Source organism: Tamandua tetradactyla, chromosome 5 (genome assembly GCF_023851605.1).
Source record: "Tamandua tetradactyla isolate mTamTet1 chromosome 5, mTamTet1.pri, whole genome shotgun sequence".
Lineage (NCBI taxonomy): Eukaryota > Metazoa > Chordata > Mammalia > Pilosa > Myrmecophagidae > Tamandua > Tamandua tetradactyla.
In genome coordinates this window covers 142,393,531-142,413,587 of record NC_135331.1, presented here as the reverse complement: position 1 = coordinate 142,413,587, position 20,057 = coordinate 142,393,531, and the positions used below count along the sequence as shown (strand labels likewise).

Genomic DNA, 20,057 nt, shown 5'->3' with positions numbered 1-20,057 from the left:
CTTGATTATTAAAATCTTCCTCTGCTGAAGTCACCCTCTGGTGTGCATTCACATGGGACACAAATATCTTCATGTTTTTAGCCCACTCAGAAAGGTCTATCCACATACTTCTTCCCCAGACCTCTTTGCCACCAATTTTCCAATTATGGTCTTTCCAAGTCCCTGACCATCCAGCCAAACCATTAGCAACAGCCCATGAGTCAGTATACAAACGCACCTCTGGCCAGTTTTCCTTCCAAGCAAAATGAACAACCAGGTGCACTGCTCGAAGTTCTGCCCACTGGGAGGATTTCCCCTCACCACTGTCCTTCAGGGACACCCCAGAAAGGGGTTGTAATGCTGCAGCTGTCCACTTTCGGGTGGTACCTGCATATCGTGCTGAACCATCTGTAAACCAGGCCCGAGTTTTCTCTTCCTCAGTCAATTCACTGTAAGGAACACCATACAGAGGCCATAGCTCTGGTCTGGGAAAGAGAAGGTAATGTGGCAGCAGGAGTGGAAACCATGGGCATTTGTGCCACTTCTTCATGTAACTTACTTGTGCCTTCAGGACCTGCTCTGGCTCTATCTCGTATATACCATTTCCACTTTACAATAGAGTGCTGCTGTGCACGCCCAACTTTATGGCTTGGTGGGTCAGACAACACCCAACTCATGATAGGCAACTCAGGTCTCATGGTAACTTGGTGGCCCATGGTTAAGCGTTCAGTCTCTACTAAGGCCCAGTAGCAGGCCAAAAGCTGTTTCTCAAAAGGAGAGTAGTTATCTGCAGCAGATGGTAAGGCTTTGCTCCAAAATCCTAAGGGTCTGCGTTGTGATTCTCCTATAGGGGCCTGCCAAAGGCTCCAGACAGCATCTCTATTTGCCACTGACACTTCCAGCACCATTGGATCTGCTGGATCATATGGCCCAAGTGGCAGAGCAGCTTGCACAGCAGCCTGGACCTGTCGCAGAGCCTCCTCTTGTTCAGGTCTCCACTCAAAATTAGCAGCTTTTCTGGTCACTCGATAAATGGGCCGGAGTAGCACACCCAAATGAGGAATATGTTGTCGCCAAAATCCAAAAAGGCCAACTAGGCGTTGTGCCTCTTTTTTGGATGTGGAAGGGGCCAGATGCAGCAATTTATCCTTCACCTTAGAAGGGATATCTCGACATGCCCCACACCACTGGACACCTAAAAATTTTACTGAGGTGGAAGGCCCCTGTATTTTTGTTGGATTTATCTCCCATCCTCTGACACGCAAATGCCTTACCAGTAAATCTAGAGTAGTTGCTACTTCTTGCTCACTAGGTCCAATCAACATGATATCATCAATATAATGGACCAGTGTGATGTCTTGTGGGAGGGAGAAATGATCAAGGTCTGTGTGAACAAGATTGTGACATAGGGCTGGAGAGTTGATATACCCCTGAGGTAGGACAGTGAAAGTATATTGCTGACCTTGCCAGCTGAAAGCAAACTGTTTCTGGTGGTCCTTACTAATAGCTATTGAGAAAAAAAGCATTTGCCAGATCAATAGCTGCATACCAGGTACCAGAGGATGTATTGATTTGCTCAAGCAATGATACTACATCTGGAACAGCAGCTGCAATTGGAGTTACCACCTGGTTGAGTTTACGATAATCCACTGTCATTCTCCAAGACCCACCTGTTTTCTGCACAGGCCAAATAGGAGAGTTGAAAGGGGATGTGGTGGGAATCACCACCCCTGCATCTTTCAAGTCCTTAAGAGTGGCAGTAATCTCTGCAATCCCTCCAGGAATACGGTATTGCTTTTGATTTACTATTTTGCTTGGTAGGGGCAGTTCTAGTGGCTTCCACTTGGCCTTTCCCACCATAATAGCCCTCACTGCAAGAGTTAGAGAACCAACGTGGGGATTCTGCCAGTTGCTCAGTATGTCTATGCTAATTATACATTCCGGAACTGGGGAAATAACTACAGGATGGGTCCGGGGGCCCACTGGACCCACTGTGAGACGGACCTGAGCTAAAACTCCATTGATAACCTGGCCTCCATAGGCCCCCACTCTGACTGGTGGTCCAGAGTGACGTTTTGGATCCCCTGGAATTAATGTCACTTCTGAACCAGTATCTAATAATCCCCGAAATATCTGATCATTTCCTTTTCCCCAATGCACAGTTACCCTGGTAAAAGGCTGTCGGTCTCCCTGGGGAAGACTTAGAGGAATGTTAACAGTATAAATTTGTGGCAGTGTAACAGGTTTCTCCCCCATAGGGACCTGGCCTCCCCTTCATTCAAGGGGCTCAGGGTCTGTAAACTGTTTTAAGTCTGGAAATTGGTTAAGGGGCCGTGACTCTGTGTTTTTGTAATTCAGGTTAGACTTCTGTTCCCTTGACCTAGAACTCTTTTGTTTATACAGCTCCAACAAGAATTTAGTAGACTGCCCTTCTATTGTATTTCTAGGCACCCCATGATTTACTAGCCAATGCCACAAATCTCTGTGTGTCATATAATTTTGATGCCTCCTTTGAGTTTGTTGTCTATTATAATACCCACGTCTACCCTGTCTTTGGTGATTAAGTGCTGCCACCTGGCTTCTGCCAACTCGGGATCCTGTCATCCCCATTGTGTTTAAGGATTCCAGCTCAGTGACAGCAGTTCCTACAGTAATATCTGACCTACAGAGAAGTGCAACCACAGAGCTCTTGAGGGATGATGGTGCTAGTCTCACAAATTTATTTCTCACTGTTCTGGTAAAAGGTGCATCCTCTGGACATTCCTGGGGTGTAAGAGCAGGCTTTGCATGATAAATCCACTCTAACATCCCAATCTCTCTAAGCCTCTGGATCCCCTCATCTACATTATACCAGGGCAGTTCTGGCATTTCAACCTCAGGTAATGTTGGCCACCTTTTGATCCATGTTTCAACCAACCACCCAAACAAGCTGTTAACACCTTTTCTAACTGCTCTAGCTATAACATTCAATGCAGAATCTCTGCTTAGTGGGCCCATATCAATAAATTCAGCCTGATCCAGCCTTATATTCCTCCCACCATTATCCCACACTCTTAAAATCCATTGCCACACATATTCCCCTGATTTCTGTCTATATAAATTGGAAAACTCACACAGTTCTTTTGGAGTATAATGTACCTCCTCATGTGTGATACTTTGTACCTCACCTTTAGGGGCCTGTTGGGACTTTAGTCTAGTTATAGGTCTAGAAGAAATGAGGGGTGGTGGGGGTGGGTCATGAAAAGAATTAGAAATATCTTCCAAGCCATTTGCTTCAGGGCTTTCATTTGCAGTTTCATCTGGTGAAACAGGATTAATAACTCTAGGGCTAATCCCTTCAGGAGGAGGTTGAGTGGCCAATTCCTCAAGGCCGGCTGGAGGTGGGGCGGCTATGTCCTCAGGGCAGACTATTACAGGGTTATCTAAAGAAGGCTCAGCATGGTCTAGGGTTTCAACCTCACCCCCAACATCATTATCAATCCATATGTCACCATCCCATTTTTCAGGGTCCCACTCCTTTCCAATCAATGCCCTCACTTTAACGGCAGACACCATGCAAGACTGAGATTTCAGTCTACGTTATAAAGTTGCTACTCTAACAATAAGATTCTGAGTCTGATTTTCAGAGATCTCAAGTCTACGGCTACAGGAAATAAAATTTTCCTTCAGGATACTCATAGAAACCTCTACATCTTTCAGACGGCACTTAAGCTTCTTGTTTGAAGCCTTAAGCCCATCCCTTTCACCCTTTAATGTAGACAGTGTATCTAACAACAACCAACCAACATCTCTATAACTCTTATTTCTACAAAACTCTGTAAAGGTGTCAAAAACATTATCCCCCAGAGTCTGGCTTCGTACAAGCGAAGCATTAGGAGAATCGAATGATGATATTTTGACTATCTCCTTTGCCAACTCAGTCCATGGATTGGGAGTGTCATTCTGATTACGGGAATCAGAGTCCTTAGTGTCTCTGAGCCCAGTCAGAGTAGAAAACCATTCATAAAAACCCATTTTTAAGATTCTGTTCCTTAAGAACCACTCCCGGTACCAAGATGTATTAGTTAGGGTTCTCTAGAGAAACAGAATCAACAGGGAACACTTGCAAATATAAAATTTATGAAAGTGTCTCACGTGACCGTAGGAATGCAGAGTCCAAAATCCACAGGGCAGGCTGCGAAGCCGACGACTCCAATGGACTGGATGAACTCCACAGGAGAGGCTCACCAGCCAAAGCAGGAATGCAACCTGTCTCCTCTGAGTCTTCCTTAAAAGGCTTCCCATGATTGGATTTAGCATCACTAATTGCAGAAGACACTCCCCTTTGGCTGATTATAAATGGAATCAGCTATGGATGTAGCTGACGTGATCATGACCTAATCCTATGAAATGTCCTCATTGCAACAGACAGGCTAGCGCTTGCCCAATCAGATGAACAGGTACCACAACTTGGCCAAGTTGACACCTGTCCCTAACCATGACAGGGTTATCTGTATATGCACAGCAATTGTCATAAAAGAAACCCAGAAAAATTTTCAACATTCTACATTTGGAGGGGAACAGTGTGTGTGTGCTAAAATGGGTCTCAGCAAGATTTAAAATGCCAAGAGATGTATTTTATTATTATTTTTTTTACACAAGCAGGCACCAGGAATCAAACCTGGGTCTCGCTGAGCCACCATGGCTAGCCTAAAATGTAATTTTTTTTTTATTGGCAGACACCAGGAATCGAACCCAGATCTCTGGTATGGCAGGTGAGAACTCTGCCAGCTGAGCCACCATGACCCACCCGAGATGCATTCTTTTAACTGCATTTTTATTAATTAATCATATTTAGCAGATTAATTACTTAATGTTAATTCAACAATAATTCAGTAGAGTTTTATTTTTCTTTTCACAAGGCTGAGGAAAATTTAAACAAGCAAATATGCCTCATTCTTTATCGTGTCCTGGAATTACCTTTAGTTTAAGTCCATTCCTCAAAATGATATCAGAATCGATTATTTTCATGAGAACAAGTTTAATCTTGATGAGCAATAATGAAATGGGAAATTGTATAATAAAGAATTTGGCCTCAGTCCAAAGAGAGGTCTGGCCTTTGTCCCCAGTTCCTGGGAGGTAACCTCAAGACCTTTGGAATTTTCCAAATGATTGGAATATTTTTGTAATTCATGGTGGGCCCCTTGGATGATAATGATAAGGTGGTAATTCTGGACAAGGATTGGCCATGCCAAAAAAGACCAGTCATGGGATTAGAGGGTTAGGGTTTGGAGCCTCTTGATACCAGCTGGACCTCTAGGGAGGGGAAGGAGCTGAAGATTGAGTTCAACCGTTCAACTGTGTGATTAATGACTCAATCACCCAATGAATCCCAATGCCTATATAAGGAAACCCTGGGCACCAAAGTTCAGGTGAGTGTCTCTGGTTGGCTGTACTCTGCGTATTGTCATACTTTGATGCCAGGAGGGTAATATGTCCCTGAGGACAACGGAAGCTTTGTGTTTGAAACCTCTTGGACTTTGCCTGATGGGTTCTTTTTTGCTGGCTCTAATTTGAATCCTTCCACTATAATAAAACTGTAATAATCAGTATAGCACTCTCCTGAGTTCTCTGAATTGTTCTAGTGAATCACTGAACTTGAGGGGAGTCGTGGGTACTCCCAAATTTGTAGTCACCTGGTCAGAAGTGAGGCTAACCCTGGTGACCTCCAAATTTGTGGCTGGTGTCTGAAGTGAGGTCAGTCTTATGGGGACTGTCCCTGAGACTTAGCATCTTGGTCTAACTTCTTGTAGAAATAAATGTCTAGGAACTTAGTGTCATTTTTCTCAGAGATTGTAAATATTTACCTCAAGATTTATGGGTAAGTAAATTATAATTTTTATCCCCAAATCTTTCTTTCATCCATTCATTCATCATTAACTAAATTTCTCTACTGGGGAAAAAGCACACTATTTTGTAGGGCTTCATTGGCCTGGTGATAGAATCAAAAGGATAGGCTGCAGAATAAATGGGAAGTACAGCATAATTGTTGGATCTTTTCATGCCCAGCAGGGCACAAATTGATGGCTATGCACCATAAATTGTGGATAAGCAACTGTTGCAGAAAGTTGCATTGACTTAGGTGGCATAAAGACAAGTCAAGGGGAACACTGTGAATAAGTTTAACATCTGAAAGAAAGAGTGAGTCTCGTTTGGTTGATCATGCCCAGTTTTGGTTATGCCTGGTTTAAAACTGAGTTTTTCAAAACATGGGTTAGATACAACACAATGAAATTAATTTAATGCTTGGCAACTACATGAAAAGCAGCAGCAACAGGACAGAAAATATCAGCGTGCATTCCATGTGCATTGGGAAGGTCTTCTTTCAGTTGTGTGTTTGTGTATGTGTGTGCGCATGTGTATGTGCAAACATGCATGTATAGGGCCCGGGTGTGAAATGTTTTTCTTAATATGGATCATAGTCAAGAAACATGTGAAACCCCTATTCTCACGGATGAAAGGTGGGGGGCGTGGGAACGGATACCTAGCTTCCACCAGGGATCCTAGGATTAGCTTGCCTCAGAATATGTCTAATAAAAACTTCCAGGAAAATGTTCCTCACAGGCTTACCACAGAACTGGGACATAACTGAAATAAAAAGAACTAAAGTGCTTGGCCCTATTCTAAGGTGCTTTACCTACATCCATTCATTACATATTTTAAGTCACAGGACCCTTTCTGTCTCCCACATTCTACCGATGAAGGAAATCAGGCATACACCTGCTTTCCTGGGGTCCCCAGGTTAAGTAACTTTCCTGGGGTCCCACTTGTGATATTAAACTTCAGGTGTCATCTTGGCTACATTATGGTGTCCAGTTGCTTGGTCTAGCAAGCACTGGCCTGCCTATCACTGTGAGGGTATTTTATAGTTAGATATGCATCATTAGTCAGTTGATTGCCTCATTGGCTGCAATCTACAAAGGAGATTTCCCTCCTCCAATCAATTGGAGATCTTAAAAAGATTTCAGAAGTCAGAAAGAAAAGTTTTTGCCTCTACTTCATCCAACCAACTTCTCTTGGGGAATTCAACTCCACCTTCATCAGAGTTTCTAACTTGCAGCCTGCCCTATGGAATTCAGGCTTGCTAATTCCTATGACTGCATGAGCCAATTCCTATAATAAGTCTATTTACATATATAAAGGATATATATCTCCTGTTGATTCCATTTCTCTGGAGAACCATAACTAATACCACCGCTAATTAGTGGGGGAGCCAGTTGGATTCCAGGGTCTTAACCTCTACTCAGTGCAGCCCAAGACCTTTCCCAGTGGAGTTCTTCTGGGTCTTAAAAGTGAGAGGCCCCTCAGTACATCTAACCCTCCTGGAGTTACTTAGAGTGGCTCTCAGAAGTCTGATTGCAACACTCATTACCCACACTAAGAAAATTCCCTTTACTGTCCACTGCATATCACTGTGCTCATCGCACACTTGCTGTGTGCCTGGGGCTGTTCTCACTACTTTATAGCCACCTTTTTCTGTCACATAATATTTATCCTTCCTACAGCAACGTTAAGTCCCTACTCTCTTTTAGTATAGGCTGTTAAAAACAAAAACCTGCTAGTCATAAACTACTAAATTGATTTCACAACCACTAGTGGGTGTAACTCAGTGTGAAATTATTCTTTACCCTATGTCTACAAAGAGGCACATTACTTGTGAAGGAATTGAGTTAGCACACATAAATACTAGCATTATTTTCTTAAGTGAAAGCCAGATCCACTTTGTGAAGTATTTTACCAGTCACTATTTTGACTGGCATATTATATTATTTCTGATAAGCAACGTCCACCACCATTGTATACCAACATACAGCACTCAGATTTTATAAACTGCTTTTGCATATATCGTCTCACATAATTTTCACAACAATGCCATGTGTGGCACATTATCCCTCATTTTGAAAATAAGATTGTGGGTTCAGTGAGGTTAACTGACTTGCTCATAGCCATTCAAGTGAATTAGGAATGAGGACATCTGACTCAATATTGTGTTTCTCTCTTTCTTTTCTTTTTACAATATGTATCTCTTTCTGATTGCAAAGTTTTTAAAAACTTAGAAGATAAACAAATGTGCTAAGAAGAAAACAAAAATTACCTATATATACTATTCTTAGTGATAACTCCTTTTAACAAAGTTGGGTACTTCCTACCGTTGTGGGTATTTTAAATTTTCATTTTATAAAAATGAGACTGCCTTGAACAGCCCATAAGGAAAGGAAGAAGCAGCAGCCTCTTCTGGGGAGGCCTCTTCTCCCCACCAAAATCTTCCTTCCCACTGATGATGAAACACTTCCACCAGCCAGCCCCTCCTTTTCCTCCTCTTCCTGAACATACTTCAAAGCTATGTGCAATCCACAGGGGTGGGGTACGTGGGGTTCTAGGAAAGACTCACGGAGCCAGAATACAAAGATTTGGGACATTATAGATTCAAAATGGGAGAAAAAGAAAAGTTTGAACTAAAAGTACCCAACATCAGGCTGAGAAAGAACAAGAGCAAGAGCATGCTATTCCCGGGGCAAGATGGCTTCCAGAGCACTTATAAGGTCCTGGTATACAGTACATACCAGGACCTTATAACCCAGAGTTCCAGCTTCTTCTGCTATCTGTGCAAACTACAAGCCAAATCCTGTCACCCGGTACTGTAAAGGCCTATTTACTTTATTATGTTCAGGCTTAAAAATTTTTTTGTGACATGTTGCTTTGTTATAAACCTATCATAAAATGCCACTTGGGTGAGGCTCAGAAAACTTTTTGCCATACATATATATTATATATATTTATAATATATATAAATTGGTGGAATTGATATATATATATATACATATAGTTATAAAGCCCATAAATTATTTTTTGTAATGTCTCTTTGAGTAAGATTTGCACATTTTATTCAATGAATTATATGTATATATTAAAAAGTAGTAGAAACAGTAACAGTCACAAAGGCAAAAAGAGTCAAGTAAGAGACCTAGACATTCTAGCTTGCAAAATGCTTCTGAAACGATGTGGCCTCTCTCTCCAGCCAACACAACAAGCAAACTCTCTGCCCTTCCCCGTCTATGTGGGACATGACTTCCAGGGGTATGGACCTTCCTGGCAACGTGGGACAGAAATCCTACCATGAGCTGAGACTCAGCATCAAGGGATTGAGAAAACCTTCTCGACTAAAAGGGGGAGGAGTGAAATGAGACAAAATAAAGTATCAGTGGTTCAGAGATTACTAACAGAGGTGAGAGGTTATCCTGGAGGTTATTCTAATGCATTAAATAGTCAAGATGTAACAGAGAAGCTGGAAGGAAATGTGTTCCAGTAGCCATGTTTCTTGAAGATGACTATATAATGATATAGCTTTTGCAATGTGACTGTGATTGTGAAAACCTTGTGTCTGATGCTTCTTTTATCTACCTTATCAACAGACGAGTAAAACACACGGAATAACACATTATAGGGGGAACAAATGTTAAAATAAATTTAGATTGAAATGCCAGTGATCAATGAAAGGGAGGTGTAAGGGTTATGGTATGTATGAATTTTTCTCTGTTGTCTTTTTATTTCTTTTTCTGAATTGATGCAAATGTTCTAAGAAATGATCATTATGATGAATATGCCACTATGTGATGATATTGTAATTACTGATTATATATGTAGAATGGAATGATCATAAGTTAAGAATGTTTGTGTTTGTTATCTTTTTAAAATAAATTAAAAAATTAATTTAAAAAATGCTTCTAAAACAATTACCTGTGTAAAGAAACGTGTTGGTGTGTCCTCCCACCACAACGTCCACACCCCTCACTTTCTGAGCAATGAGTTTATCCATTTCAAAGCCAGAGTGTCCCAGTGCAATAATTTTGTTCACATTTAGAGTTCTTAGCTTATCTACTTCAGGCTGCAAGGCGGTGATTTCATCTTCAAACACTAAATTATTTCCTAAGGAACAAAAGAAATAAAATGGATATTTATCAGCATTATTTTTTACTGCACTGCTTAAATGCATAATAACATGCCAAGTATAAACACTTTCATTTGCCAAAACTCTTAAATTACTAAGACTAAAACGTATTTATGGATTAAATACAAATCTCCATAAATTCAAATCAGTATCATTGGTTACATTCTCCTAATGTTGCATTAATTTAATATTGTCAGTGCTATAGTTTTACCAGAACTAAGTTTCAAACTATAATGTGACTTCAGAACTGGATTTGTTTTTTATCCATTTTTATTTTTCTACTTTTTTTTTTTTTTGGCAGGCTCTGGGAATTGAACCCTCATTTTGATTCTTAGAGTCCCATAATACCAGTGCAGTAAATGCCTGAGCACATAAGTACAATGTACAAATCAGTGCTAGTAACTCTAAGGGTCTGTTTGTAAGTTCAGGATAATCAGTCTTCAAACTTGGCAAAACTCTGTCAGCAAGTAGTCCGTGAATTCCAGTTTTGATATCAGCTGATCACTTAAAGATAATGTTCACATTAGAGCATTATGAACTCTGCATTAAAGAGAAGTCTGACCTATTGTTGGAGCTGGACATGTGGACATTCTTCACTGGCTGCATACCCCCCCAATGACTGCCCGTTGGCATAAGCTGATGGGGATGTGTCTCATCACAGAGCCAGGAGCTCTGTGGCTTCAAGCATGTGCTGCTTTGTGCAGTCAGCAGACCAGTCAAGTCTTGGCAAGCCTTGCGATCTCGTGGCGTGGATGGGCACAGAAGTGACCATAAATCCAGACAATGTGCTGCACTAAAGTCATGTCCAGTAACTCTGCTGCAAAGGAATCCTCCAGATGTTCCAGATACTCTTACGCTAAGTTCCAAAGACTCTCATTAAAATGAAAAAATTAATAACATCGCATAAAGAACTTTCATATCCCCAGGAGTCTGCAAATCCTAGGCTAAAAAGTATCAATCTCTTCAAAGAGCAACCAAACTATTAAAAATACATCCTGTATGTATGCTGTGATGTTGAGAAGTCTCTATGTGCTTTGGTGGGAGAACTCTTGCATCATTAATATTAGTCATCTCAAACTGTGCAAATTATCCTGGTAGATATACAATAGGAATGACATTATCATAGCTGGGGAGACCCCAGGCTGATGGCCAGAAAATCAGCAGTTTACTGATGTGTTGTGCTGGGTCTGCAGGGTTTTCAGTAACTTATAGGCAATATTTAAAAATCAGGAGCTGCAACAGCTTTGCCATTGCTGTCCATCATGAGGACGTCAAGAATAACCCTGCTCATGCCAGTCACCCCCAAAAGCCCCGGACTCCCCAGTCTCCCTTCAGAGCCATGTCACTTCCTCTGTGAGCTCTTCCCTGAGCATCCCTTTACAAGGACAAGATTTGCCCTTTCCTGTGCCACAGTTGACACTTACTCCTGCTTAATTTTTCTCCACAGCACTTACCATCTTCTGAGAAGCCAAATATTTATTTATGTATTCTCCCAGTAAACATGTAAGACCCAGTGGGCAGGTATCCTTTGGTTGGTATGTCTGGTGCTGAGAACAGTGTCTAACATGTAGACAAATATTTCAGTGAGAGAAAGGAAGGAGGAAGGGAGGAAGGGCAGAGAATGAGAGGGAAGGGGGGGAGGAAGTAAGGAGGGACAGAAGGAAGGAAGGAACAAAGAAACCTAGCTGAGAACTTAGGTAATGTTAACATCCCCTTCTTTGGACTATCTGGTAAGAAAAAATGTCAAAGGTCAGACACATCAGAAACCCAAAGGACTAGGCATCACATATATAGAAAGCTCTAGGATAAAGTAAATTAAATGTGCTATAAATACAAGTAACACCTGCAGGAGTCCAGTCCTGAGGAACTGCACTGGATTTGGGGCCTCAGACGCGTAGAAAGAACCAGCATCAGGCTGCTGGGCCTGTGATTTTGGAAGTAACAGGTATCTCAAGAAGAAGTCTGTTCAACCTTGATTCCTGCACAGTCAAGCCCCTCTCTCCTGGCAGCTGTTGGAAAGAGCTCATCCCTTTGCATCCCTGCCCCTCTCTTGCAACTTGATAAGGATACAAAGTGTGCTGCCAAAGTCCCAGCTGGGGTAGTCTGGGGCCCCTGTGTCTCTCTACCAACAACACCCTCCCTGCCTCTTTCCTTCTTATTGATGACTATTTAACAAGGGATAAAGCTTTTCTCCAAACCATGCCTAAACTCCTCAGCCAGGCATTCAGGAGGTCCTATGGTCGTGTTCCAGCCAAGCTCTTCCTACGTATAACCCACATTCCAGGAAACTGAAACTTTCCCCATTTCATGATTGTGGTCCCCATGCTTTCCTGCTCTCATGTATTTAAAGCACCCAAACTGACTGAAACTCTACCATCTACCAGGCATTCTGCAGGGCTGTCAGAGCAGTACGTGAGATGGCTAAACTCCCTACCCTTGTTGAGCTTGTACTCCAGTAAGTGACTCTCATCTCACTTCTGGAATACCCTTTGCCCCAAGATGCTTTACACAGCCCTGGAGGGGGCCAAGGAGGCTCCTCACCAAGTCTACCTGACCCCCAGGCCAACCATCTCTCCTCCCACCCAACTCAGCCTACCTCCCCTGGCCCCATTTTGTTTATGACTCCATTTTAGCACTTCCTCACATTCTGTCTTAAATGAACTCAATCAAAAACCAGCAGATGGAATATAAAATATGGAGGCACTTTGCTTTTGAATTTGCTGCCTAATAAGCATTTATTCAGTTTTCAACAAATTTGCATCTTCATCCAAAGCTGGGAAGCTGGCCTATATGTTAGATTCCAGATGCTCAGTGGAAGGAGACCATGGCTCTGTCCTCAGGCTGCTCAGGGCAGTGTGGGAAGCACAGAGTAAGGGACAAATGTGATGTGCCGAGTGGGGCACTGTTTCGGGAGAGGCAGATGCTGGCCAGAGTAGGCGTGTCCAGGATGGCAGTAACTGGACGGCTGTGGTCACCACAGCCTTACCCTATTAGCAACTGGTCTGTTAGCAAGTCAGGCAGGTAAGTCCCAGGGAGTTGCATTCCATCAGTCCTCAGCCCTAATCAGCCAGCAGCACTGTGTGCAGGCAGAGGGAGAAGGACCATGGTCGGGCTGGGCAGAGTGGAGAAGGGCAGCTTCAGATTTTCATCAGATCCTTTTGGCGTGACCACATCCCTTTCAGCCAGAAAATCTTAACAAAACATTTTAAAAACTGGCAAGTCATGGGTGTGAGCTCTGCCTTCATAATCACCATAACAACAGCGTTACAGAGTTTACAAAGGCTTGGCCACCTGTGGGACAGATATCTACCTGCCACCTCCAGTCCCTGGTAATCTTCCTGCCCATCTAGTGGAGAATAGAGATGCTCTCCACCCTGCATCCACCTCTGCCTCCATCCCAGCTGCCTCACCTCTCCCAGTTGGAGCAGCTCTACCTGGGCCCTTAAGCTGGCTGACCTTTTCTTGTCATTGTTTCTAGTGTCCTGGACCAATTTTGCCAACAATACTAAAACAACAATAAATATATCATTTTTCTAATTGCTAAAGAATCATATGTCCTTTATCAGTTAATTCTTAATGAAACCCATTGTTTCCAGATATTGCTTTTACAGCTTTCCTTTTTCCTTTTTTTATGGAAATAAAAATTAATATAGATAATTTGGAGAAAACCTCATTTTTTTACTCTGCCAAAGTGTTCCATTAAAAGCTGTTCAAAAGTGTTTCTTGAATGGTCTTAATATTATAAATGTATAACACATATATATTTCCCAGAAAAATTTTAAGTCAGATACAACAGTCATTAAAACTGTAAGAAAGTGAAAGATAAGGAAACCTGCTGCAAGCTCTGGGCTTCCTAACTCACAGGAAGAGGACAGTGAGCTATATGGCTGTCATCCTCCAATAACTGAATCTGGATGTAAAAAGGCTTCTCTTTCAAATTTAGGATGCCTTGAATTAGACATAGATCTGGTTCATGTCATCAAAAAGTTCACTGACCAGGAAAAGCAACTGTCTGCAAGGAATCATCTAAAACAACATAAAACTCACTAGACTGATTTCATTAACATAGTTCTAACTACACCATTTGCCAAACACTAAATGTTATTCCTTCTTGTACCTATAGTCCATAAAAACCACATCAAGCATTGATTTAGAAAAAGAGACGATACCTGGATTTGATAGAACAGGGGTCTCTTTTGAAGTGTATCCAACAATTCCCACCACTTCATCACCAACAGTAAGAATTTTATATGGCAAATAAAGTCCTGATATTTGAGATGCCAGAGGCTCCTTTGCTTTAATGTTAGCACTCAGAATTGGAAATCTGACCCCTTTGAGAAGTGGATCTATCAGTCCTTCTACACCATTATCAAATTCATGATTTCCCAGTGCCTAGGAGAAAGGGAAAGGGGAAAAAGAATTAGGTACTCTGGAATTTCCAATAAAAGCAGACTTTAAAGAATATTACATTAGCCCCGTGATAACCTAACCTGGCTGTCTCACATCCATCTCACCCCCACACCCAGAGATTGTGTTCAGTAGACCTAGGGTGGAATCCAGACATATTAAGAGCCCCCAGGACCTTCAGATCATTAGGCCACTTTGAGACCTGCTACCCCAGGAAACACACTTCCTCCTGTCGGCGGCATCAAAGGGCCTAAGCGTCCCCTGGAAAGCCTGGTAGTGCATCACCTGGAGATTCCTGCCATCCCCAGACGTCCTCATTCAGGAGCTCTGGGGCGAGTTGCAGTTTGTTTTACCAGGCTCTGCCCAGTTTTCCCATGTTCTATTTTTCTCAAAAGCCCACATTTCAGTCCCTTTCCTTCAAACCGCCAAATGACGTTAAATTAACAGGACTTTAGCAAACGGTGACACAAAATGTAACGTCAACAGAAACCAGAAGCTTCTCTTTCTCATCTCATCTCCTCAGTCATCATTCCCCTGACTTCCCACAATTGTTTCTTCCCAAGGACTTGCAGGAAATAGCATTTTGTGTATTTACAGTGCCATACTGCTTTCTCCCGTCAGTCAGTTCTGGGCTACCCTTTGTTTCATTTTCAGCAGTTCCAAGTCTGGGGAAGAATATAATGGTGAAATAAATGCCACCCTCAGAGGACTCTATGGAGAGCTGGGCCCGTCCAGAGCACAAGGCTTTGTAAGGAGCAGCGATGGCTTAAAGCAAGTCTCCTTCCCACTTTCTTTGGCTCTCCATTCCTCATTGCTCTGGGAGTGGCTGTGGGGTGTCAAACAACCCACAATCTGTCATCCTGTAACTTCCCCTGGCCAGCTGAGGTCCATACAGGGGTTCTCTTAACAAAACACGGCATGCTAGCCACTTCCCCCCCAAACCTTCCAACCCCTCTCGCTACTGGTCTCCTGGAATAAACTATTTTTATTCAGATGTCTACCCACCTGTGCTCAGACTGCCAAGTCTGTTTTGCTAACGCAGTTCATGGACAAGTGAATCTCAAACTTTCTGAACACTACAACTGATTTTCTGAACTTTGCAGATTTTTGGGAATAGGCGTAGCAGTGCTGGCTGGTTACTCCTCAATCTAAACTAGGGTTCTTGTATATTTTCTCAGTCATGCCTTCTTCTTTCCTAGCCCTTTCCATTGTCTGCAATGGCATGTTTGCGGGATCATTTATTTATATCCATCTCCCTGCTAGACTATGTGCTCGCTGAGCCATGCCCCACCACCTCTGTCCTGCTCAGTGCTGCACCTGCTCACCTTGCAGCCTCGTGCAGATACATTTATACAATGAAAGCAATACAATTTCTTTAAATTCCCATATATCTGTCTCCCCTATTGTGATGGTTGGGTTCAGGTGTCAACTTGGTCCGGTGATGGTGCCCAGTTGTCTGGTCAGACAAGGACTGGCCTCACCGTTACCACAAGCATATTTCATGGCTGGTTGAAAACCAGAAGACTGGTTTATTAAATCATCAGTCAATTGACTGCATCTGTGACTGATTACATCTAGGATTAACTAAGGATGTGTCTTCTACAAACGAGAGAATCTGATCATTTGGATTTTATCCAATCAATTGAAGACTTTTAAAGGAAAAGAGAGAATTTTTATAGCCTCTTCAGCCAGGAAGCCTCTCCTGTAGAGTTCATGGAGACCCTTTATTGGAGTTGCCAGTCATGCAGCCTATCCTACAGATTTTGGACTCTTGCATCTCCACAGTTGTGTGAGACACTCTTATAAATGTCATATTTACAGATATCTCCTGTTGGGTCTGGTTCTCTAGAGAATCTTGACTAATATACTTTGGTACCAGCAGTGGGTTGGTTCTTGAGAAACAGAATCTTAAAAATAGGCTTTTGCTATTGGTTTTTGTATTAGTTTGCTCATGCTGATAGAAAGTAATACAGCAGAAATAGAATAGCTTTTAAAAAGGGAATTTAATAAGTTACAAGTTTATAGTTCTAAGGCCATAAATATTTCCTAACTAAGGCATCCAGAGAAAGATACCTTGGCTCAAGGAAGGTCCATCTGGGTAGGCATAGGGCTGGCATCTGCTTGACCCAGTTCCCGGTTCTGTTGCTCCAGCTTCTGTTATCAGTGGTTTCCTCTCAAAGCATCTCTGGGCCTTCATTTAGCTCCTCCTGGACACAACTCTGGGTTCTGGCTTACTTATCTCATGGGAAGGCACATGGTAACATCTGCTGGGCTCTGCCTGTGTCTAGGCATCTGCTGTCTCTGTCAGCACTCCAGGTATCCCCAAACATCTGCGTCTGTCAGCTCTGATGCAACTGTTCTCTAAGCATTTAAATCTGAGGGAATCTCTCCCCTTTTAAAATACTCTAGTAAATGAATCAATACCCACTCTGAATGGGTGGAGTCACATCTCCGTCTAATCAATAGGTCACAGCTACAACTGGGTATGTCAGACCTCCATGGAAGTCAGCCAATGAGAGTTTAAACCCTAAACAATAGATCGGGCCCACATGATTGGATCATGATTAGGACATGGATTTTCTGGGGTACATAATAGTTTCAAACTGGCACAGTTTTCTACTCTGATTAGATTCATATACACTAATGACTCTATTTCCAATATAATCAAGATGACACTGACAGTCCATGGGGTGAGTTGGCAATCAAGATACACAAAATATCACCATTTGATTCTGCTAAATGTGTACTCATATGAGGCCAGGCTCTAGGTAAGAGTGTTTTTTACACCTTAATGGAGTTTTCTGGAGTTAAGAGATATAAGGATGTTGGTTGATTGTTCTTGGATATGCTAGATACAGTTATGAGGGCAAAGGATGAGAAGAAAGCTTCAAATTTGCAACTTAAATGTTGTGTGAAAAATGTGAAAGTTTCTATGTGGGTCCTGAAAGAAAATCTTATTTCCTGTGGCTGCAGATTTGAGATTTCTGAAAACAACCCAGAGTCTCACTGTGTGAGTAGTAGATTTACAATATAAATCAAATTCTCAACCTTGCAGGGTGTCTGTTCTTAAAGTAAGGGCTTTGATTGGAAAAGAATGGGATCCTGAAACTTGGGATGATGATATATAGGTTGATAAGGATGGCAGTGGAGACATGGAAATCCTGGATTCTGTTGAGTCTTTCCCAGATAGACCTGTAATGGTCTGTCCTGAGGAGACAGCTACCCAACCTCCAGCCTGTCATGAGGAAAGTGCTTCCAGACCTCCAACCTGCCTTGAAGAGACATCTTTCCAGCCTGCAGTCCACCCAGAGAAGACTACCATCCAACTTCCACCTAAAGAGATTAATCCTTTAATGTCTGCTAAATCTGTAATCACCTCCACTAGGGAAACAGCCCTTACTCCTCTGTCTGGAGTGATTAATCCTATTTCAACCAGATGAAACTGCAATAGAATGCCTGAGGTAACTGGCTTGAAAGGCATTTCTAATTCTTTTCATGACCCATCCCCACCACCCTTCTTTCATTCAAGACCTATACCTAGACTAAAGTCCCAACAGGCCCAGAAAGGTGAAGTACAAAGTATGACCCATGAGGGCATATAATATACACCAAAAGAACTGCATGAGTTTTCCAATTTATAAAGACAGAAATCAGGGGAATATGTGAGGGAATGGATATTAAGGGTGTGGGATAATGGTGGAAGAAATATAAAGTTGGATCAAGCTGAATTTATAGATATGGGTCCATGAAGAAGAGATTCTGCATTCAGTATTGTAGCCCAAGGGGTTAGAACGAGCATTAACAGTTTGCTTGGGTGGTTGGCTGAAACATGGCTCAAAAGGTGGCCAACATTACCTGAGGTTGAAATCCCCAAACTGAGAAGACAGCTACCCAGCCTTGAAGGGTCTGGACGAACTCCACAGGAGACGCTCGCTAGTAGTAGCAGGAAGACTGTCTCTTCTGAATCCTCCTTAAAAGCCTTCTGGTGATTAGGATTAAGCATCACCCATTGCAGAAGGTACTCTCCTTAGCTGTTTACAAACAATCAACTGTGGATGCAGCCAACGTGCTCATATTTAAGTCCATGAAATGTCCTCATAGCAACAGACAGGCCAGTGCTTGCCTGACAACTGGGCACAACCACCTGGCCAAGTTGACACATGAATCTGACTATGAAAGATGGTATGAATATTTCCTTTTTATATTGTTGTGTATATGTTTGTACATAAAGCAAATATTTTGTTTTCTCTTTATCATTAGATGTAAGTTGTATTATTCATATTATATTATTTAAATTATGGGATATCAAGTTTAAGAGTGAATGTCACCTAAAGAAATGCACCCTATTCAGGAGAGATTTAGTGGATTTCCAGTTGTATATAGGAAAATTGAGTATTTTTAGGTGAAACATATGTCTACTATCATATTCTATTTGGAGATTAAGTATGGTTTAAGGTGATTTGTATAGCTGCCAAGTTGACAAGAGGTGGAATGTGATATTGGGTTCAGATGTCAACTTGGCCAGTTGTCTGAGCAGGCAAGTGCTGGCCTAACCATTAATGCAAGGATATTTCATGGCTGGCTGATAAACCAGAAGGCTGGTTTTATTAAATCATCAATCAATTGATTGCATCTATGGCCAGTTACATCTACGATCAACTAACATTGTTATCTTCCACAAACAAGAGAATTCAATCATTTGAAGACTTTGAAGAAAAAGAGAGAATTTTCATTGCTTCTTCAACAAGTGAGACTCTCCTGTGGAGTTCATGGAGACTCTTCATCAGAGTTGCTAGACGTGTAGCCTGCCCTATGGATTTTGGACTCTTGTGTCTCTGCAGTTGCATGAGACACTTTTTATAAATCTCATATTTACAGATATTTCCTGTTGCTTCTGCTTCTCTAGAGAACCCTAATATACCTGTTAAATTAAGAATTTCTGAATTTGCCTTTCCCCTATCTCTATCTACCCATTTTTACTTTTTCTTCTAATCTAACTAGTTCTCTCTTTAAAAGGCTGATGTAGTCTTGAAGCTTCTCCCCGTTCTTGGGTGATTGTCTTTCTGTCTTCTATGCGTAGTGTGTCATGGTCTCTTCCTACGGTAAAATAAGTCCTTATCATATTATAATAACAATCTTGCTTAACTCTACAGGTTTTTATTATTTATTTTTTTAGGGTTTAAGAGAAAGATTTCTTGTCATAATGAACCAGAAACACAAGATGCTACTGAAACTGGAACAACTGACAGAATATGTTGAACTTAATCAAACCTTTAAGGGAAATAAGAGGTGGGTCAAACAAAGTCAGTGAGTGGGAGAAGCCCAAGACTGATTTGGAATAAGTGTAAGGATAAAAACATTTTAGCATGGGTATCCTCTGACCCCAGCCAGCAGTTAGTCTGCCATCATTCTCCCATCCCTTTTCCTTCTGAAGCATTTGCCAAACCGAATGGCTTTTTACTAAATATGGCAGTTATTAGCCAACCCAACTGGACCCTTTGTACATGATACAAAACAAAGAGGAAAGTTTATTAATCTTATTTAAGGGTAGAAAGTACACATACCCAACCCAGCACACTAGTTGAGCTTTCAGCTATCATCATTTTCTTTTTTAAACCATTCTTTCTTTTACATTGCTGCCAGAACAATCTTTCTAAAATGCAAATCTGTTCTTATCACTATG

General features: G+C 41.9%; 1 protein-coding gene across 1 annotated transcript in view; it reads right to left on the bottom strand.

The window, feature by feature from the left end:
* Positions 1 to 20,057, bottom strand: part of NT5E (5'-nucleotidase ecto) — a 64,379-nt gene that overhangs the window by 29,242 nt on the left and 15,080 nt on the right. The window contains exons 2-3 of the mRNA XM_077162356.1: positions 14,137 to 14,359; positions 9,757 to 9,945 (exon numbers count right to left, since the gene is read on the bottom strand). Coding sequence (XP_077018471.1) covers positions 9,757 to 9,945; positions 14,137 to 14,359 — 412 coding nt within the window. The remainder of the gene's footprint in view (positions 1 to 9,756; positions 9,946 to 14,136; positions 14,360 to 20,057) is intronic.